This window comes from Oryctolagus cuniculus, chromosome 3 (genome assembly GCF_051225735.1).
Source record: "Oryctolagus cuniculus isolate XC-2025 breed Fujian yellow rabbit chromosome 3, ASM5122573v1, whole genome shotgun sequence".
Classification (NCBI taxonomy): Eukaryota; Metazoa; Chordata; class Mammalia; order Lagomorpha; family Leporidae; genus Oryctolagus; species Oryctolagus cuniculus.
The window spans coordinates 8,181,334-8,202,793 of NC_142869.1; the positions used below are offsets into that span (position 1 = coordinate 8,181,334).

Here is a 21,460-nt window from a genome sequence, read left to right on the forward strand (position 1 = left end):
GATAAAAAGCCAGTGGAATGCAAAAATTACCTGCAGGTGGGCCTCATTTTCCTAGAACAATGTTCCACTGCACCCCGCTTCCTATTCTCCCTCTTCTCCTCCTTGTTTTCAACCAATCCAAGCAAGATATTATTGACCACTTTCTGTAAGCCAGATGCTGTTTAGGAACCCCATCCGGGTCTTGCATGGGGGTGGCAGGGACCCAAGCACCTGAGCCATCGCCTGTTGCCTCCCAGGGGGGACTTTAGCAGGAAGCTGGAACTGGAAGCAGAGGCAGGACTCAAACCCAGGGGCTCCTGTGTGGGATGCGGGCTTCCCAAGCAGTGTTTTTTTTAACTGCTTCTCCAAATGCCCACCCAGTGGTCATGAATTTGAGTGCGTGTGGCCTGCGTGGTTGGGCTCCTTCACGTTTGGCCGCACCAGCCCAGGCATGCAGGAAGCAGAGATGGGTTTAGCCAGGTTGTGCTTCTGCCAAGTGAGTGAGATGCTGGGAGACGAGCAAGGGGAGGGTCTTGTACTAAATCAGCCCCGAATTCTCTCAGCGGAGATGGCCGAGCGGAGGTGCAGTGAGGGGCAATGCACGTGGCAGAGCAGGCCGGCCTCCCAGGAAAGGGCTGGGAGCTATTCTGTTTGCATGCAGACTGGAGGTTTTAGGGACATGGGTGTGGGTCCCCATTTCTTCTCCCCTCCTCCTCCTTCTGGGAAGTTGTGGGCGAGGGTTTTCAGGATGCGGAATTCTGGAAAATACTCCCAGCATTTATCAGCTCCTTGTTATCGACCTCATAACCCCCTTAGCACCTGCAGGGGGGCCCCTGAGCTGCCCCAGGGAGAGGGCTGGGACCTGGCTTCACCAGGGTCTCTGCATGAGAGCCATGGCTTCAGTGTAACGGCTGCTCTGCCTTGAGGGCTGGCCTCCGCGTTCCATTGCACAAAAATTCATTTTCTTTAGACATTTCCATTCTCTTCCCATTTTTCTTAAAAATCCCCATTTGCCTTGGCCCCTCTCACACACATAGACTAACGTCTCCCTAGCACCTTGACAATGCCAGCAGAACAAAATGACCTTTTTAGCTTGTTCCTGAGGAGACTGTGGCATCCCAGATGCGTAGGAAACACTGACCACAAAGCACAAAACAGATGGCAAACATCCTCCTCCCCACTTCTCCTGGTCAGCCCCGCCCAGCCAGAGGGCCTCACCTGGTGTGTGCCAGGTGCCAAGTCTCCTGGCTGCCTGCAGTGCCAGTGTCCCATACGGGTGCCGGTTCAAGACCTGGCTGCTGCACTTCCGACCCAGCTCTCTGCTGTGGCCTGGGAAAGCAGTGGAGGATGGCCCAAGTTTTTGGGCCCCTGCAGCTACGTGGGAGATCCAGAAGAAGCTCCTGGCTCCTGGCTTCAGGTTGGCCCTGCTCCAGCTGCTGCATCCGTACGGGGAGTGAACCAGCAGATGAAAGACTTTTCTCTGTCTCTCCCTCTCACTGCCTACAACTCTACCTGTCAAATAAATAAATAAAATCTTTTTTTAAATAAATGAATGCTGATTTCCCTCAGGCAGATTCATTTTAAAACAAACAAACAAACAAACCCAGTGCTGTCCTGCAGCAGATGCAATCCAAGAACAATCAGATTCCCAGAACCGGTGAGGCGGAGCATTCTGGCCGTGGGCATGCCAGAGGAGGGCAGAGCCACAGAGGGAGGAGCAGAAAGGGTTCAAGGAGGACGCAGCCCCAGGCTCAGTGGCTTTGTGGACCTGCTCATCCCAGCCCCTCCAGCCTGAGTCCAGTGCAAGGCAAGTGTGCTTTCCTACCCATCACCCCAGACCTGACCAGCACTCTTCTTTGTAAGGCTCCACTTCCAAGCCCCTCTTGGAGGAGCTGGAGCCTGGATCCTTGCTTCCGCCCTGCAGCAGGGACCCGCACCTCTTCCTTGGCAGCTGCCAGGGCCACACACTCTCAGCAAGCAGGCGCCCTCAGGCTGTCAGTCCTAACGCTGTGCCAGCCCTGGCTCGCTTCCTCCTGGCTCGGCTGAGCAGGCACCTTGGGACTGGCGAGGGCGCTGTGCCACCTCAGCTCTCTGCTCCCGCCCTCCGGGCTGGCTGTGTGAGGTGTGATGATGCACAGGCACAGAAAGCACTGCCTGGGGACAAAGGGGCTGCCTGAGTCTCCCGGAGCAGCCTGAACCTGTCCCACTTTAGGTAGGTTGGCGGTTTCCTGCCCTGCCTAACTGCACCCTGGCACTGAGCCGGGGGTCTGGCAGGGGGCGGAAGAGCGTGCATACTGGGAGTTCCCCTTATGTCTGGCTTTCTTGGATAGTCCAATTCCCTGGATCCTGGTTATTAAGTTCTTCTCCCTGTAGCCCAGGGATGGCCTATGTACTGGGCTTCCTGGTCAGCGGGAGGGTGGCCATTCTCCAAGGGTGCAGGTGTGAGGGACGGACAACTTCCAGGGGGTTCTATGCCTCTGACCAGTGAGCTGGATGCACCAGGCTGGATGCTGCAGGAGGAGGGGGCTTCCAGGACTTGGTTCTGCCCTTTGAACCTTGTACCACCAGCCCATGTCCCTGTCACCCTTGGATGGATAGCTCCAGGGGGACAGCAGGCATGACCGATCTGTGGTCCCAAGATGACGTTCAAAGCCAGATCTGAGCCCAGCCTGCTGAAGAGACCAGATTCGCAGGCAGAGCCTCCGCTGGGCTGTCTCCAGTTGCGCCATCAGCCACAGCAGCCCTGGGTACTGTACTGCATTCAAAAGGCACCTGCTCACTCTTCTCTGCCCTAAACTTCCCTCCCAAAGCACCTCTCAGGGGCTGTTGCTTGAGATTATAAGTAATTAAAATAAGTCCAGTTCAATGATCACATTTATAAACCACCCTGAATATAATGGCTCACCTCAAATCTCAACTTGTTCCCAAATGGTCCCAGTGGTGACAGTCCTATCCATCCCTGAGATCCTAGAATGAGCTAGGAAAGATTCCGGGAGGAAAAAGCCCTGGTCTTAACAATGGGGCAGGGATGCATGGTGAGGGGGGCAGGGAGGTGGCCATGCCATTGACATTGTACACAGTAGGGATGAATAGAGGTTCACTTGGCACACGACTCTTAGCGAGTGCGATTTCTGTTTCCAAGACTGGTCTCTACCATTTATGACCCAGTGCAGGGGAGTGTCCGCTGATGTGTGCCAGCAGTAGTGACTGTCCTCGAGGATGTCATGGGTACATTGGGGAGATCATTCTGTCCCATCCTGGCTGGGGAGCTGCTTCCCTGGTCCGCAGTCTTGCTGCTCAATATAGAAATAAGGAGAACAGTCCGAGAGGGAGTGCAAGAGCCAAAGCAACAGAAGCTCCCGGCCCAGGGCTCCCCTCTCCCTTTTCTGTGACACGCTGGCCCTCACCTGGTATGTGAGGTAAGGTCATATTTGCATGCGCTCCCTGCCGCTGTCCACGTGCAGGAAAGTCGGTAGCTGGTTGATGCTTCCCATGCCCTTATCTTAGGTGCATTATGGCCCCTCTTCTTCCCTTTGGTCTATTCTAAATTGTGTTATTTTGTGTCTCCCTGGAGGGGTGGAATTTTCCCAGAATTTGTTTCCTAAAGTCCTCTCTATTTTCTTTAACCCTTCCTCAGGGGCCCTCTTTCTCTACAATGCATTTTGGGGTGGGGGTTGGGGAAGAGAGAGCCAGAGCTCTCCCATCTTCTGCTTCACTCTCCAAATGCCTGCACTGCCTGGGGCTGGGCCAGGTTGAAGCCAAGAGCTGAGAACTCAATCCGAGTCTCGCACCTGGGTGGCTGGGATGCAGCTGCTTGAGCCGTCACCAGGACCTTCGCTTATCATGGGGACTGTCCTATGCATTGAATTCTTGATCACCAACAGCCCACAGCATCCCCAGTCACCGTGACAAGCAGCTCTGCCCCATGTTTCCCTGGGGATTGCAACAACCAGGGCAGGCTCCAGGGACCTGCAGTGGTCCCTGACCTGGCTTGCTATTGATTGATTGATGTATTTTATTTTATATGAGACAGACAGAGACAGAGACCTTCCACCCACTGGTTGACTCCCCAGGTACCTGCAGTAAGTGAGGCTGGGCCAGACCCAAGCCAGGAGCTGGGAACTCAATCCTGGGTGGCAGGGATCCAACCACTTGAGCCTCACCTGCTGTCTCCCAGGGCGCGCATCAGCAGGAGGCTGGAATCACGAGTGGAGCTGACTCTCGTCCCCTCTCCCCTACTTGACTGTCCTCTCTGCCGTATTTGTCCTCCCTCCCCTGATGGTGTTTGCTGGGTCACCTTGAACTAAGACTCCCACCTTGGCTTCTCGGGAGCTAGACAGAAAAGCCCACCAGGCACCAGGCACCAGGACTGACCACAAAGCTGCAGGCTACGTGGAGCCATTTCCAAGGAGCCATTTCCCAAAGCAGTAGAGTTCTGGGCACAGGGCCTCTCTCCTCCGACGTGCAGGCCTGAGAAGGTGCCCGCACTTCTGCGTCTGCTTTGTAAATCCTCCTTTTAGAGGGGAAGGATTTGCACAGAGAGGCTCCTCCTTGAGTGCGGCTCCAAACAGGAAAAACAGGCTCCCCAGTCCCCCCCACCCCCAGTCTGTCTCACCTGCAGCTCAGACGTGCCCAAGGCCTCCTCCCCATCCCCCGCCCCAACCCGACCTCCGGTTCCACTGCCCAGTCCTGCTTTGGCATCTCGAGGAAAACACACTAAAAGAACAGAATTCTTTTTTTTTTCTTTTTTTGGCTTTATTTTGGTGACAGGTGAGATCCGTAGATGGAAAGTGGATCTGTAAGGGAAACAAGGGCAGAATCGTTAGCTTGGCTGACTCCGGGGGCTGGGCACTCAGGGCTGGCCAGCTTCACAGCCCCCACAGCCCCCACAGCCGCCCTGAGCCATCTGCGGAATTATTTGGCATGCAAATTTCCCCCATTTTGCACAGGGACTCTTCCTTTCTGCGAAACTGCAGATGGGTGGGCAGAGTGCTTTTCCCCTCCGGCTGGCTGTAAAGCCCTTTGCAAAGTGCCTGCACTTATGCAGCCCACTCAGCACCGGCAGCTTCCTCCTGTCCTGCCCCTTCCCCAGGAGCCCCCAGTGGTGAGCCATGATGGCGAGTTCATACTCCTTGACATCTAGATGCTTCTAGACGTTCCTAAAATTGGTCCATCCTCCCTCAGCAGGTGCATTAAAGCCAAAGACTCGTCCCTGCTCCTTTTCCATGAAGCACCCCCTCTCCCCAACACTACTCTCCTAGGCCCAGGGCACCTTCATTGGCCCAAGCACCGTTTCCCAGGGCCTGGAGCCAGTAAGTCCATCCTGCAAACAGCCACCAAATCACCTTCCAAAAACCCCTGCCTGTTGGGGTGGGTGCTGCCGGCTGCCCCTCCCACTTATTTATTTATTTATTTATTTTTTGACAGGCAGAGTGGACAGTGAGAGAGAGACAGAGAGAAAGGTCTTCCTTTTTCCGTTGGTTCACCCCACAATGGCCGCTCCAGTGGCGTGCTGTGGTCGGTGCACTGCGGCGATCTGAAGCCAGAAGCCAGGTATTTCTCCTGGTCTCCCATGTGGGTGCAGGGCCCAAGAACCTGGGCCATCCTCCACTGCACTCCTGGGCCCCAGCAGAGAGCTGGACTGGAAGAGGAGCAACCAGGACAGAATCCGGTGCCCCGACCGGGACTAGAACCCGGGGTGCCGGCGCCGCAGGTGGAGGATTAGCCCAGTGAGCTGCGGCGCTGGATTCCTCCCACTTATCTTGCTTCTTCCTCGCTGGCAGAGGACTTGTCTGGTTTGGATCTCCTCTCGGTCACGCTGGGGGGGCAGCCAGCCCAGTCCCAGCCCTGAGCGGGGACCCAGGCTGGTCTAATCCGGTCACGACGACTCATCCTCCCTGGCTTTCCCTGACCCTTGCTGGTGGCGCTCTCAGAAGACTCCTCTGTCCCAAAGTGTACAGTGAGTGAGACATGGACGCAACCCCGCCACCTGGGCTCTGGCAGAGGCGAGACTGGAGCCTGCAGGTTGCTTCCAGCGCCCTCAAACAGCTCCCTGCCTATGGGATCGATCACTCCACTGCGTTCCAGGCAGTTACTGGCAGGGCAGCAAAAGCAGCAGTCACGTGGGGAGCCACCAGCAAGGCTGGGGGGCCTGGGGAGGAGCCTGTGCCCATGACTGGCGCCTCCTTCCAGCTGTGCTGAGCTGTCCCACGGCAGCTCTGCACCCAGAGTCCATCTGTCCCCTGCATGGTTTATGTTGGCCCCTGGGGCCACACCCTAACCCTGCGTCCAATCCCTGGGCCTCTGGGATCCCCCTAGTGCAGAAAGAGAAGTCCCGGGTGTCACTGCTTGGGGCAGAAGAAAGGGGCCTTGCAGTGGGCGGCTGTGACACTGAACCTGTGAGACTGTGCTGTGAGTGATGGCAGCCATGACCCAGTCCCAACACAAGAGGTCTCCAGAGGCCAACACACAGCCTGGGCCATGCAGTGAAGACAGGGCCGTGCAAAGCCTCGTTTGCCACCAGCACAGACCTTCAATTAGTCACACAGACAGGCAAGGGGATGGGAAGACCCGAACCCAGCTCATCCACGCCACGCCCAGGGCCAACTCCAGTCCCGTCCTTTCCTCTCCCTGCCTCCCTTTCCTTCCCGTCCTTTCCCCCCACCACTCACACCTCCTCCATTTCCCGATGTATCCCCCCAGGGCTCAGGGACCCCTGAACTCTGCTTTGGGGTGTTGGACACCATGTTAAGCAGTGGGGCCCACTTCTACCAGCCATCAACCATCTGGCCTGGATGCAGAGTCTGGGCTCGGGTCTGGCCTGGCTCAGCACCCAGCACCTGCTGCTCGCGATTTGAACACAGAGCCCTCAGCCTTGAAGGCTGTGACGTCATCAGGTGCCTGTGTCCGCTGGAATTCCCAAGTGTTTCCATCGTTGAGTGTTTATAGTTCCCGCTAGTCTGTTTATGGTGAGTGATGGAAGTTTCCATTGAGTTGCCTTTTAAAATAAATGCACCAAAAGGCAGGGGTTTGGCACCGTGGTTAAGACTCTGTATCTCCATATTCAAGTGCCTGGGTTTGAGTCCCGCCTCTGCTCCCAATTCCAACGTCCTGCTAATGTGCACCCTGGGAAGGCAGTGGATGACGGCCCAAGTACTTGGGTTCCCACCACCATGTTGGATGGAACATCTCTGTCTCTCTGCCTTTCAAATCAATAAAAATGAAAATAAGTGCATTTAAGTTGAACAGTAAAATAATGTAAAGAAAAACATGGAGTGATATTACAGGTGTCAAAGGTCGGGAAAGTTTGGGGAACCCTGAGGTGAGAGATGATGGTGATGGTGATGACGATGATGAGGTAGCTCCTACGTTGCGTGTTTGTCCCACGCCAGGCCCGCGCCAAGTGTCTTAATGTGCATTCCCCCACCCGCACCACCACAGTAAGAGCTTTGCTGTTATTATCTGCCCTTGACAAGAGAGGCATCAGGAGGCGGGGACAGCCCGGATGCTAAAGGGCTTTCCGGCCCCAGTTCTGCCTGCCTCCGGTTCTGAGCACCACTGCAGGATCCAGAAGACCAAGTGCTCCAGCTGCTGTGACCAACGTCTGGCCACCGCCCGGCCCCGGGCCCTGCCCCGGCATCCCGCACAGCCACTGCCCTTGGAGGTAGCTCTCATTCTCCCTGCTGGAGATGACCCTGTCCAGAGGCTGAGAGGCGTGTCCTTGGCACCCATTATTCAGGTGGCAGAGTCGACTGGAACGCACCAGCCCCAGCTCCAAACCCAGCCTCTTCCAAGCCCCAATGAGAAGTCACGTGACCAGCTCTTATCAGTCCCAACAGTCCCAAGAGGAGGGCACCGTTATTGTCCCTATTTACAGACGAGGAAACTGAGGCTCTGAATTGCACACTTTCTGAGGCTCAGGCGCTCCCAGTCTTCTCCCATGAATGCCCCCTCCATAGGTGGCACAGCCCCAGAAGACGCTCAGCTCTCCCTGTTCCCAGCATCTGCTCCCAGCACCATGCGGGGGCGTTGTGGCCATTACCTGTCCCCTTCTGCGGCTGCTGGAGGTTGGGGAGGAGGGCTGAAATGCTTCCGTGACCCCGCCCGCCGCCCCTACCCTCACCCACCGACACCATCACTAAGAGTAAGCACTCGCCCGGCGTGGCCGTGGCAGTGGGTACGGCTGTGGATGCTCGTGGTGCTCCACCTACATCCCCTAGCTGGGCTCTGCACCGGCGCCTGTGCGTTCTGGACTTGGGCTGCTCACAGCTGAGAGCTGCCCCCTTCCCCAGGAAATCTTTCCCTGCCTGGTGGGAGCTGCTGTCGCCACAGACAACGGAGGCCACATTCGCCTGGTTCTTCCAGGGGTGACCGACAGAGGGCGCCAAGGAGCAAGCCACTTGCCTCCTGGTGTTCCAGGGCCCGCCAAGGGGTCAGGCTGTGGCTCTCTCTTGCTGCCCTCCCTGCCTTTCCCCCAGGAGCAAGTCCTCAATAAATCCTGGGCCTGCAACCCCTGTTCCCGGCTCTGCTTCTAGGGGGCCAGCAGAGAGGACAGTGATGGGGAAGGCAGACAGCATGGAGCTGGGGTGGCTGGAAGGGGCCTAGGATAGGTAGGACCAGAAGTGGCAGGAAAGGAGGCACCCTTTTCAGGCAGGGAGAAAGCTCCAAGGACAAGTCCTGAGCAGGGACAGGAACTCTGCCCACCCCTCCTATGACCTCCCACCTAGCACCTGTGACTTGGGGGACTGTCCCAGGGAGCGAGGATGAGGTCAGTAACGGGATCCAGAGCACCCAGGGCTGCCTAGGGCTGAGCAGCCTTGTTCTCGGGGAGGGGGGGTGCACCCACCTGCCGGACCGAGGGCCTGGGGGCTTGTTCACAAGGATTCAGCGATGTAGTAGGCAGCTCCCAGGGCCCCCAGAGCCACAGCCACAGTCCCGAGGGCATGGAGCACGTGAGTTACGATGTCCGGATGAGTGTTTTCGTGAAGGTCGTCTGTGAAACACAGCACAGCGGGGTGTGGGAATCAGGCTGGGGTGCCCGACTACAGCCGGACCAGGTGGACGTGAGGGGGCCCCCATCTCCACCCTGTCCACTTTCTCCCAAGGGAACACTGAATGCCCACAAGTCCCTGCCACAAGACCCGTGGGGCCGGAGGATGAGTGGGCCTGGGATGCCGGCTGCCCTGGACACTCGGGGGTGCAGGGAGGGCAGGGGGCAGGTGACAGAGTGGTCGAGGCTGCCGTGGGCCAGGCCATGTGCTAAGCACCTCACTCCCAGTGTCTTCCACAAGCCTTACAACAACGCTCGGAAGTTGGGGTCCTCCCTGAGGGACCCCCAGGAGGTCATGGACCCACTACAAGGCGGAGGGGATGATTAGGCCAATAACTGCAGAAAGTTATTGCAGAAGTACCCATATCTATTTCGATAAAAAAATCCTACAGGAGTAGGTCCTCATTAAATGTGAATGTGCATTGAAAGCCAAGAGCCAACACTACAATCTGCTGAGAAGGCAAGTATCCTGGCAAAGATGCTCAGATGGGAACAGGATGATGACCGCGGGTCCCCGGAGCCCAGGGCAGGGGCGAGCTTGGCCTGTGTGGAAGCCGTGCTGTGCTGTGTCACAGCTGCATCTCTAACACTCTAAGGTTAAGGTCTCTGTTCCCATTTCCCTCTTGCACCTGGAGGCCTATGCAGCTGTTTCCCTGCATCAACCCATGGCACAACCTGGAGCAGGCAGGCAGCGATACCAGCAGGCAGGGGACGCTGGGAGCAGTGGGCGGGGTGGGGGCAGGGGCGGGGCCTCCCTGGACATGGACGGGGCCTGCCACCAGGGCAGCAGCAGCCTTGACTCACGGGAGCTTTCTGCAGAAGAAACGAAGGGCAGATAGCATGGGTGACGCCATAGGGGCTGCCGCCAGCAGGCACGAGACGCCCAGAGACAGCCTGGCACACCCAGGCAGGGGTGAGGGTGTGCTGTGCTGTGGAGTCAGAATTCCTTCCTAGCCACAAACGCCCTGGGGGAAATTGACACGCAAGGCAAGAGCTGGAAGCCCACATCTACCGGCTCGGATGCAGAAGAGGAAAGAGAAAGCCCTGTAGGAGCCGTGACCAGCAAGCAGGAAAACCGGCTCCTCTCTGGGTAGGGGGGTGGGTTCCCCAGGAGGGCAAGGGCCTGGACTGCCAACCCCCAGGAAGTGGCAAGGCTTCCCGGAGGAAGATGGCGCGTGGCCGCTGGGGATACAGCCTGGCCCTGGGAACCGAGTGCCCCGGGGCTCCAGCCCCCCACACGCTCCGGAACCTGTAGAAGGTGAGGAGGCTTGGGCATCCTCTCCCTGGCACGAGCTGCCAGTCTCGAGGCAGAAGGACATCGAAGATGCGGCTGTGGCACAGCCCCAGACGTCGCCAGCAAGCAGAGCTGCCCGGGCAAGCAGCACAGGGGCAGGATCGCGGGCTCGAATAAGTCAGCTGCCCTAGGTGGACAGAGAAGGAGAGAGTTGCGGGGTGCACCTGCCTCCGGGAGGCCGTGGGGACAGCCTGGAAGACCATCCCAGAAGAATCCACCTGCAGCCGTGGTGATGCAGGGTGACCTGGGGAGAGTCTAGACTTGTTAAAGGCAACATCAGGGACTCGAGTTGGAACGGCCCACACGAGACAGCTCTTCCGGAAACTGTTCCCTTACCAGACGGCAGAGAAGACTATGCACGACGGAAAATGGCTGTTTTACACCCTGGGGTGCACCTGGCACCAGCAGCCGTACTAAGGACACCAGTGCACACTATTTCCCATCCTTATCCCCTCTCTGAATTGGCCCAAGCGGTTCTGACTCAATCTCATTTTATAAGTAAGGAAACGGAGGCTTTGCAGCAAGGAGATCCCGGCTGTGGACTTCAAGGTTATTGCCAACTCTGCAGTCCGGGGTGGGGGTGGGGGACTCTTGCCATGCAGATCGGCAGGAAGCGATGCGTGCAAGACTGCACACTCTGTGAGAGGCAGCGCCGAGGTTCCCGGAACGGGGCCAGCCTTGTTCTGTCGGCGGGTGTGTGTTGATGGCCTAGAAGGCAACCCCTGCTCTGAAGTGCAGTCCTGGAAGCACCACCCCAAAGGAATCTGCCTTATCTGTCCTCTGTTGCAGATTCCAACAGAACTCAGGGACGGCGCCCTCTGCTGTTGGGAAAGCGAATTTCCGGCTGGGTACTTCCCAGGTCTGAAGACTCACCCTTAGAGTGTTGAGTCAGAACGAACTGCCCCTGAACAGCCTGCGGAGCACCGCAGAGGGGCGTCTGCTGAGACCCTCGGACAGGGGTCTCGGCTCTGTTTGAATGGGGTAACGCGTCGCAGCCGTCTGGAACAGCACCGTGAGATCCTGCGTCACCCACACGTTCTTTCTCGCATCTGTTCCTGGAACGTCCTTCTTAAAATCCGCGGCTTCTTCTCAGTCTGCCGTGTCTCTGAAGCCGTCTGTAGCCAATCATGCTCTAGGTCATCTCCAAGCTGTGGCAGTCGGCCCTCCCTTACCTTAAAGCCGACTTCTCGGGGCCAAGCCAGCGTGCGCTCACTGGGTAAGGACAAAGGAACTTTTGTTCTCATGGGACACATACGTCCCGAGCATCTGACCACTTTGGAACACTTCCCAAGCCTAGGTGAGTCATGTTCTGCCCTAACAAACCTTACACGCACCTCCGTACAGAGACTAATTCCTTGACTTCTGTATCCCCTCGTCACTGTCATCTAACTCCAGAACAGCTTTCCCCTCCCCCCACCCCGCCCCAGTCCTCAGCAATAAGTCTGCTTGCTCTTGACATTTTGCAAGAACGGGATCCTACGGCGTGTGTGCTTGGAGGGACTGGCTTCTTCCGCTTAGCCTAAGATTTCTAAGGTTCATCCGTGTGGCAGCATGGATCAGCGTGTCATCTTGCAAGCAGCACTTCATGCCACATTTTGTTTGTCCGCTCATCGGTGACGGAAATTTGGGCTGTTGCCACTTTCTGTGATGCTGTCGCTCTGAACACTCATGTGCACGCGTTTGTGTGGCCGCACGGTTTGTGAATTCTCCTGGCAACACACCCAGGCCATGCAACTCCACGTTCCCTGGGACAATTCCATGCTGCCTCCCACAGCGGCTGCCTCACTACCCGCACACACGAGGGCCCCACTTCCCCACCTGCTCTCAGCACCTGTGATTGCCCGTGTGTGTGATGACAGCCTTGGTAGCAGGCTTGTAGTTTCTTGGGCTACACCATTTTCCGCATACAAAAAAATCTCCAGCCTTTCTTCCCACGCTGGCTCAAAGGGGGAAATCCCTTCGGAAGAAGTGTAGGACGTCCAGCGGGCCCACAGATGAGCCTCCAGCGTTTCTCCCTCTGCTCCTATCTTGACACGAGTTTCATGCACTCATTAAAAGATTCGGGAATAGAACGTTTGGCTTCCTACAGATTCCAGTTCTGAAGGCCTTAATACAGAAAGGTTCATCTTGGTGGTCGACAACCGTAATAGATGCAACACACTGTATAGACTCAAAGGCATCCCATATGTCAAGAACAGATTGGGAGCTGGTGCTGTGGTGTAGCAGGTTAAAGCCCTGGTCTGCAGTGCTGGCATCCCATATGGACGCTGGTTCGAATCCCGGCTGCTCCACTTCTGATCCAGCTCTCTGCTATGGCCTGGGAAAGCAGTAGAAGATGGCCCAAGTCCTTGGGCCCCTGCACCCGCGTGGGAGACCTGGAAGAAGCTCTTGGCTCCTGGCTTTGGGTCGGCCCAGCTCCGGCTGTTGTGACCATTTGGGGAGTGAAACAGCGGATGGAAGACCTCTCTCTCTTTCTCTCCTTCCCTCCCTCCCTCTGCCTCTCTGTAACCTTTGCCTTTCAAATAAATAAATCTTAAAAAAAAAAATCAGGTTGGTTCCCAGCCACAGGAATGCCACTGATGTGGCACTTCCTTGGATGGAGCCTGTCACTCACATGGCTCATTTATTTTATGCCCAAGCCATTCCAGAGGGAAATAAGCTATGGCCTGCTCAGGGCCACGGAGCCATGGGCACTGGCTCAGGGCAGATGCCGGGGAAGATCACACAGAGACCACCTTCCTACTGGGAGGGCCGTCGGGCCTCTTGGGAGGGAACGGCCAGCGCTATGAGCATCCTGGAGTCAGTGCTGCTCCAGGGGGAGTTGTCCAACCCCCGTGAGCCTCAGTTTCCCCATCCATACAACCGACACCTCACTAGTACCCCCGGGATAGGTCGACAGAAAAAAGGTGGTGACCCGAATGCCGGCTGCACGGACACGCTCGGTGACAGACCTTAGCTGTCACCGTTATTGCTAGTAGCACCAAGCAGCCCACTTGAGTTCCTGCTACACAATCCAGCACTTATTCAGACTCCGTTCGGCTCGCCAAGAAGATGGCGATAACCGTCCTATTTCCAGACAGAGCTCACTGTTGGAAAGCTTCTATGTTAAGCGGGAATCCATCTATCTCCTGTGTCCCCTCTGGGAGGGTGGCCAGTTTAGCAAATAAAACTGCAGGATGTCCATGCGATACACGGGACACACAAACTAAGACAGTCATGTGCTGCTTATCTGAAACTAAAACTGAGCTGGGACTCGTGCTTCTCTGGCTGGCCTGCCCCTGGGCCTTCGTCGGACCATGGGGAAGGAGGGCCTGGGGTGGGGGGTGGTTGCAGCACCGAGGTCGGCTCACCTCTCCCAGCAGACAGGTCACCTCCTCCAACCCCCGTCCGCCACCTGGCTCTCACTCCCCCCAGACCTCCTCACTTCCCACCACCCCGCACCATCTTCTTCAGACTGGTTTGCTAGACATCTCTCCAGCCCACGAGGACAGCCTGATGTGAACACGGGAAATCAGGATCGAATCTACATCTGAAACATCTACGGCTACGAATTCAGCCTCGATTGCCATTGTCCAGCAGTCACAAGGCCCTGCTGACTTGACGGCCCGGTAGTACCAAGAAGCTAAGATAAACGTGAATGCCTGTGCATGAATGCCTTCCACGGCTGGACCACAAAAACCAGGACTTCTGGTTTCCTGGGCCAAGATAAGAGAGACACCTTCAGTACCCGCAAGGGCACAGTTCCAGAACACGTGCTAAGCTCCCATCCCCGCCCTACCAGAGGCCACAGGGGTGGCCGGGGGCTCCCTCTGCAGGGAAGCCGGGAGGGCTGCCCCCCCAGCCCACCTGACTTCCGGGAACTGCTGGAGCTGGAAGGCTGTCCGCTCGGTTTCCGGGAGTGCGGGGCTGCCTTTGTGTTACTGTCTGGAGACAACAGGCTCCCAGAGGAGTGGCGGCTCTCGGGGTCTGGAGGCGCCTGGGCTGTGGGCTGCTGGGGAGCCGACACCGGGCGAGGTTGCTGGGGGGCAGCCTCCGGGCGAGGCAGCTGCGGGGCAGGGGCGGTCTCGGGGCGCTGCGGCGGCTGCTGCTGCGCCGGCTGCGGTGGCTGCGGCTGCTGCACGTTCTCCAGGCTGGGCTGCTGCGGGGTGGAGTTGGAGCTGGCATGCTGTGAGTTGGAGTCCCGGTGGCGTTTGGCCTCTGATCGTTTCTTCTTGACCTTCTTCATGGTGGGGCCTCCCAAGCCGAACGTGGACCTACATGGAGCTGCCTAATCCCTGGCTCCCTCCTAGAGGGGCCCGGCGGCCCTCTGCCCTCGGGGTGCGATTCTGGCCTCTGACTGGCCCCAGGCCCCACTGCACACAACAGTCACCCTCTCCTCCTGTGAGGTCACAAAAGCCAGGGTGACGCCTAGGGCAGTGCTCCAGGGCAGCTTTCTGCTCGGCCAGCCTGCTGCCTTTGCTCCCGGTCCTCCAGGTGACAGCAGCGGCCCTGGCCCGGGTAGGCCTGGTGGGGGAGAGGCGGGAGGGCCTGGGCCAACTGGATCCCGTGACAGGAGCGCCACCTGCAGGCACCCCTCAGCCGCTGCGTTCCTAGGCCAGGTGAGCTGTCTCACCGTAAGACAGCTCTGTCACTGGTTCCCACGGACTCCTTTCCCGTCCAAAAAATCTGTGCTCACCACGCAGTCCGTGCGTTTTGGGTAACTTTCCTGCAGACCTGGAGCGCCCCTGAAGACCAAACCTTCCATGACACACAGCCTCTTTCCATCTCAGAGTAGCTTCCCCTTCCTCCAAAGCCCCCACGGTGGACAGGAGCCAGGGAGGTGGAGGCTGGGGGAGAGCGCCCCAGCTTTGATGAGAAACTCACATTTGGCAGTTTTTTTTTTCCCTTACAAACATGCAAGCTGCTGAGAACATGAAAACTCTCTCAGATCCATCACAGGGATGACGGCAGCGTCGGCTTCCCAAGCCCCGGCGTGGTCGGGTGGAGCGGGTCATCAGGCTTCCTCTGTGTTAACAGTGTGCTCTTCACCTTAGGAGGGAAGAGGGAAAAGCGTGTCCTGGCCGGCGCATCCTCGGTCCCAGCGGACATCCCTCCCCGAGGCCACATCCGTGTGGGTGAGTGCGCGCTGCGGCCCCAGGACCACTGCAGCCGGGGGTGGCTCACGCACCTGCCCCAGGACAAATTCAGGGCAGACGTAGCTACAGAGGAAGGGGCCCAAGCAGGCCGTCCCCATGCAAGGCCAGACGCCGCAAGCCAGGTCGCATTTGGGGGCTTCTAGACTCTCCTTCTGCATAAGAGGACACTGAGGTTTGTGGAAATTACCTTCCCAAGGCCACACACGGGGTGGCGGCATTGCCAGGGCTAAATGCCAATTCAGGGCTCTTCCCTACCGGGGAGTCAGATCATCATAAGGCTTTTAGATGAACGGATTACAAAAATCCCCAGAGTGTGAGGATTGAAGATGACCAAGGTATGAAAGACCAGAGCGAAGGGACACTTAGACCAGCAGTGTCGGACGGCGTTTGATTGACTTTGGCGGAGCAGGGGAGTCTATGACGCAGGAATGCCCTTAAGTCATAGCAGATCCCTCAAGGGGATTCCGCTTAGATCTGAAGACTGGACGCCCCGGCCAGGAACCCAGCTGGGATTCAGCAGGCAGGACTGGAACTCTGAAAACCGGGCCTTCAGGCATCCGTGCCTGGGTTTTGACCAAGGTCCTCAAACTGGGTTTCAATCAGGGTTTCCCAGCCTGTTGGCATCTTGGCTGCCGGAAACACTCCAGTGTATTGCAGGAAGGCACAGCAGTGTCGCTGGCCTCTCCTGTGACGCCCATCCTAGGACAGCCAGAAACATCTCTAGACATTGCTCAGTGGGCTGGCAGGGGGTGTCCACACTGCCCCTGGCTGAGAACCGCTGACTTAAATGGCTCCGATGAGGCAGGCAGGTGGAGGCAGAATTCCCCGGTTAGGCATCAAAGAAGCAGGAAAGAGAAACAGAGAACCATAGAGGGCAGGCTCGGGGAGGAAGGAGGAGTTTTGCTGGGACCACAGAGGAGATCCGTGTGGGTCTCGATCAAGGGTGGTCCCGAGAAGCAGGCAGAGGGTGCTTTGCAGGTTGAGAGATTTTCCTAGAAAGACAATGCACAACGGCACTGCCACAGTTCTTCCGGCAAGCACAGGTCCCTAGCCTGGAAGCCCGAGCCTGTGACAGGGTCACAGCCCACTGCCCAGGCTCGCCGGCCACCACGCCACTAATGTTGACCTCTAGCCAACCATGAGCAACTGGGTCTCCGGCACACGCCTAGCCTTCTGCATTTGAGGGAACGCCACCCCTCCATCACTCCCCTCCCTACTGCTGTCCAAACGTGTTCCAAGGTCAAGACCCATCTCAAGGGCTCCGTCCCTCAGGCAGCCTTTCCCGAGGTCCCCAGCCTTCCTTCCCTGAGAGCCCCAGGGCGCTGTGTGACAAGCCGCTGAGATGCCCTCTGTCCTGCTCCGCTGTCTCTTTCCAACCCCACACCGTGAAGACCGTACAGGGCCCAAGTCTCCACGCACACTGCGGGCACCGCATGAGTGTAGGCAGGGGACAGAGAGCAGGAGCCTGGGGGTGGCAGGTGGGTGTGGGGGGTGGGGACATCTCAAGACTTCACTACCAAGGCGCTGGTTTCTGGCACGGACTGGGAGTTTTCTAGCCTTAGCCGGAAGACCAAAGCTGCAACAGTCCTTGTACAAGGGGCCTTTAACCCTGCTGCGCCAGACTACTTAGGGGATGCGGAAGAACGCGCCCAGCCGCGTGAAGGCAGAAGGTCCCTAGGGTGTGAACGTGCCCACCTAGAAGCACCTGGTGGCACTGGCCCTCGGATTGGACCATCTGTCCCGACACCTGCCAGCGTTCAGTGTCACATGTCACGCAGGAGGGAAACTGGTCCAGGAAGACGCCTGTTCTGCTCAGCAGCTGGAGCATGGCGGGGGCTGTGAGAACTGACCCCGTCCCTACTGCTGTCCCCGGGGGGCTGCAGCCAGACAAGGAGCTGGGGTTCACGGAAGACCCCACAGCCCAGGGCCCTGAGAATTACAGATCAAGCCCCCTAGGCCTGGAGTCCTGCTGGGAGGAACGGCCAGTGTAGACTGGGACCCACCCCTCAGAGCGTGGTTGTGAGGAGGAGACTGACAGGTCCTTAGCACAGTGCCTGGATCACAAAAGGCACCTCTGAGTTGTAGCTATTATCCCCCGGGAGAACCGAGGAACAGGGGCTGGGGTGTCCCTGTGCTTAGAAAATCCCGAATCTCTCATTGTGGCTTGGGTGGGCATGAGGGCCAGTCCTTCGAATCGGTTCATTTGCCCACTTTGGACGGTAGGAGGCCCCAGCGAGCACCCCTAGGGTGAGACCTCGCCGTTCATCTCCACCCAAAACGGAACCCAGAGGTCCTGGCGGCGCCAGGAGCAGGATTCTGACTTCCGGGATCTGTCCACTCCTGGGGACAGGGAGGCGGTGGGCAGCACAGGCAGGGGCGGCACTACGTGTTAGGGGGCGCGCACAGTGACCGGGCGTTCCCAGCCCCCGCCCTCGGCCCCTCACCATCCGTCTGGGTCGCGCGGTCCACCAGGCGGCCCCCGTGCGCTGGGGGGGCGGCGCGCCGGACGTCCAGGGCGCCCTCGGGGCGGCTGGGGCAGAACACGGCCGTGTGCACCTCCACAGCGGCGCCGTGCGGCGCGAAGACGCTGCAGAGCAGGCTCTCCAGGCGGCGGCGCGCCTCGGCCTCCTCGTCCGGCTGCGGCTGCACCACGACGCCGACGAGCGCGGCGGGCGGGCGGCGGTCGCGGGCGCGCACCTGCCGCAGGAGCAGCTGCAGGCGTGGCAGCTGCGTGCTCAGCGTCGAGGCGCGGCACATCACCAGCAGCAGCTGCTCCCCGCGCTCGACCCGCGGCTGCGGCGGAGGCCCGCCCGGCGCCCGCGCGTCCGCCGCCGCCACCTCCTCCCGGGCAGAGGCGGGCGTCGCCGGCCAAGCCTCGGGCGCCTCGCGCGGGCCGGTGGCCGCCGCCTTGCGCTCGGCGTGCCGCGGCTCCTCGCTGCAGCGCTGGGACTTGGCGGCCGGGCAGTCAGAGCTGCAGGTCCAGCCCTCGTCGCCGCAGCGCTTGAGCCGCCGCCGGGCGCCTTTGCTGGCGCTGCTGTGGCAGCTCGGGGCTCCGCTGGACGAGGGCCCGGCGGGCGGATCCGGCGGGGCCTGCTCCAGAAAGTTCTCCAAGGTCGTGGAGCTGTCTTCGTGCCTCCAGCACTCTCTGATTAGCACCACGCGGCCGCGGCCCTGCACGGACTGGACCTGATCCTGCTGCGGGTCCTCGGCCTTGCCCTCCCGCGGGGCCCCCTGGGGCCCCGGCCCCTGGTCCATGCGCGGTCCGGCTCCCTTGTCCCAATGGGCCGGGGGCCTGCGCTCGCCCGGGGAAGAGTTGTCCTTGCCCGGAGCATGTCACAATACCCCTGCGCCCTACCCCTTCGTCGTGGGCCGGGGCCTTCACCCCGCTCTTCCTTGGGAATCTTCCACACCGGGGAGGCGGCTGTGGGGCGCTGCTGGACCGCACCCTGCTAGGTTTCCCCGCGGTTTCTGCGTGCGGAATTCCAGACGCACCTCCCTTTTTATCCCATGGAGGGATTTTTTACGAGCAGGTCTCCAGGTAATACAAGGTTTTGTGCAGCCCAGGGTATTTGAAAAGCAGTGGGCGGGGGGCTTGCGGGGCAGCGGGTTGGACCGCAGTTTGGGGTGCCGCCTCCTACGTCCGAGTGCCTGGTCCCAGTCCAGGTCACTCTGCGCTGCCCACCCAGCTCCCTGCTAACATCCACCTGGGAGGCAGCAGATGGGGCCCCCCGTGCCCGGGTCCCTGTCGCCCGTGTGGGAGACTTGGATGGAGCTCCTGGCTCCTGGTTTTACCCAGCCTGGTCCTGGCAGTTGCTGGAATGGGGAGGGAGCCAGTGGATGGAAAATTTCACTCTGGCACTCTGCCTAGCAAATAAAATCTCAAGGGGCCGGTGTTGTGGCATAGCGGGTAAAGCCGTGGCTTGCTACACTGGCATCCTATATAGGCACCAGTTCCTGTCCTGGCTGCTCCACTTCCAATCCAGCTTCCTGCTAAGGAGCTGGGAAGAGCAGTGGAAGATGGCAAGATGGTGCAAGTACTTGGGCCCCTGCATCCACACTGGGGACCAGGAAGAAACTGGCTTCGGTTTGACCCAGTGCTGGCTGTTGTGGCCATTTGGGGAGTGAGCCAGCAGATGGAAGATCTCTCTCTCCGTCTCGCTCTCTATCTCTAGCTCTGACTTTCAGATAGTGAAGAAATCTTACAAAAACTCTTTAAAATATAAAATAAAAATAAGAAGCAGGGGTCTAGGATGCTGTCCCACCTGGGACTTCTGAGAGCAGTGAGAACAGACGAGGCTGTGGCCTGGGAGGCAGACCTGGCGCCGGCTCAGCCGGGCTGTCCCGCGCGGAGGAGCTGGGAGCAGAGCCCTGGCTGCTAACGCTGATGGGGCTGCGCCAAGTGGTTCTGGGTCCCTTCAGTTCCAGTCTTCTGTGGGTATCAGAGGCCTGTAAGAATGCCAGGGGGAAAAAAAAAAAACAAACCTTTAACTGCCCCACACAGGGGAAAGAGCCTGAGATGGAGACGGCCGCAGAATTCGGGAACCCAGCTGTGGAGACAAGTGTTCCCTCTTGATTTTTTTTGAAGATTTATCTACTTATTTGAAAGTCAGAGTTACATACAGAGAGAAGGAAAGGCAGAAAGAGAGAGAGAGAGAGAGAGAGAGAGAGAGAGAGAGAGAGAGAAAGTCTTCCATCTGCTGGTTCACTCCCCAGTTGGCCTCAACGGCTGGAGTTGCGCCCATCCAAAGCCAGGGGCCAGGAGCTTCCTCCCGGTCTCCCATGCAGGTGCAGGGGCCCGAGGACTTGGGCCATCTTCTCCTGCTTTCCCAAGCCACAGCAGAGAGCTGGTTTGGAAGTGGAGCAGCCAGGACTCGAACTGGCACCCATATGGGATAATAGCACTGCAGACTTTGGCTTTACCTGCTACGCTACAGCGCCAGCTCCTAATTTTTTAAAAATGAGATTTACTAAGTTGTTTAAAATTATTTTTAAAAAAATATGGGCCGGGGTGGGTGGCAGTGGCGCTGTGGTACAGCGGGTTAAAACCCTGGCCTGAAGCGCTGGCATCCCATATGGGCGCCGGTTCTAGTCCCGGCTGCTCCTCTTCCGATCCAGCTCTCTGCTATGGCCTAGAATAGCAGTAGAAGATGGCCCAGGTCCTTGGACCCCTGCACCTGTGTGGGAGACCCGGAAGAAGCTCCTGGCTCCTGGCTTTGGATTGGCCCAGCTCTGGCTGTTGTGGCCATCTGGAGAGTGAACCAGTGGATAAAGACCTCTCTGTCTCTATCTCTCTCTCTCTGTAACTCTGTCTTTCAAATAAATAAAAAAAATCTTAAAAAAAAAAAATTAGGGGCCAGGGGCTCGAGCCATGGCGCAGTGAGTTAAAGACCCATTCTGCAGTATCGGAATCCCATATGGGCGCCGGTTCGAGTCCCAGCTGCTCCTCTTCTGATGCAGCTCTCCGCTATGGCCTGGGAAAGCAGTAGAAGATGACTCAAGTGCTTGGGTTCCTGCACCCACGTTGAAGACCTGGAAGAAACTCCAGGATCCTGGCTTCAGATTGGCCCAGCTCTGGCCATTGTGGTCATTTGGGGAGTGAACCAGCCGATGGGAGACGTTTCTCTCTCTCTGCCTCTGCCTCTCTGTAACTCTTTTAAAGATTTATCTATTTATTTGAAAGTCAGAGAGTTACACACAGAGAGAAGGAGAGAGAGAGAGAGAGAGAGAGAGAGAGAGGTCTTCCATCTGCTGCTTCATTCTCCAACTGGCCTCAACGGCCGGAGTTGTGCTGATCCAAAGCGAGGAGCCAGGAGCTTCCTCCCAGTCTCCTATGCAGGTGCAGGGGCCCATCTTCTACTGCTTTCTCAGGCCATAGCAGAGAGCTGGATCAGAAGTTGAGCAGCCGGGACTTGAACTGGTGCCCATATAGGATGCCAGCATTGCAGGCAGTGGCTTTATCCACTACGCCACAGTGCCAGCCCCATAAATAAATCTTAAAAAAAA

The 21,460-nt window shown here is 58.2% G+C and overlaps 1 protein-coding gene across 3 annotated transcripts; it reads right to left on the bottom strand.

Annotated features, from left to right (window-relative positions):
• Positions 1 to 4,711: 4,711 nt before the first annotated feature.
• On the bottom strand, positions 4,712 to 18,859 carry SPATA3 (spermatogenesis associated 3). Of its 3 annotated transcripts, XM_008259299.5 has the most exons (4): positions 14,169 to 14,698; positions 10,278 to 10,449; positions 8,825 to 8,971; positions 4,712 to 4,775 (listed from the first exon to the last, which is right to left on the bottom strand). In XM_008259299.5, the coding sequence occupies exons 1-3, from the start codon at positions 14,545 to 14,547 to the stop codon at positions 8,863 to 8,865; spliced, it is 660 nt and encodes a 219-aa protein (XP_008257521.1). In that variant the 5' UTR covers positions 14,548 to 14,698; the 3' UTR covers positions 4,712 to 4,775; positions 8,825 to 8,862. The 3 variants fall into 3 exon arrangements, with proteins under 3 accessions (XP_008257521.1, XP_089185872.1, XP_089185873.1); XM_089329746.1 differs by lacking the exons at positions 10,278 to 10,449; positions 14,169 to 14,698 and adding an exon at positions 17,902 to 18,859; XM_089329747.1 differs by lacking the exon at positions 10,278 to 10,449.
• Between the last annotated feature and the right edge of the window lie 2,601 nt (positions 18,860 to 21,460).

Coding starts and splice junctions, on each gene's coding strand:
- SPATA3 (XM_089329746.1), bottom strand. CDS start 18,712: ATGGACCAGGGGCCGGGGCCCCAGGGGGCCCCGCGGGAGGGCAAGGCC. Junction 8,972..17,901: donor CCGCGCGACCCAGACGGATG/GTGAGGGGCCGA, acceptor TGTGTTTCACAG/ACGACCTTCACGAAAACACT.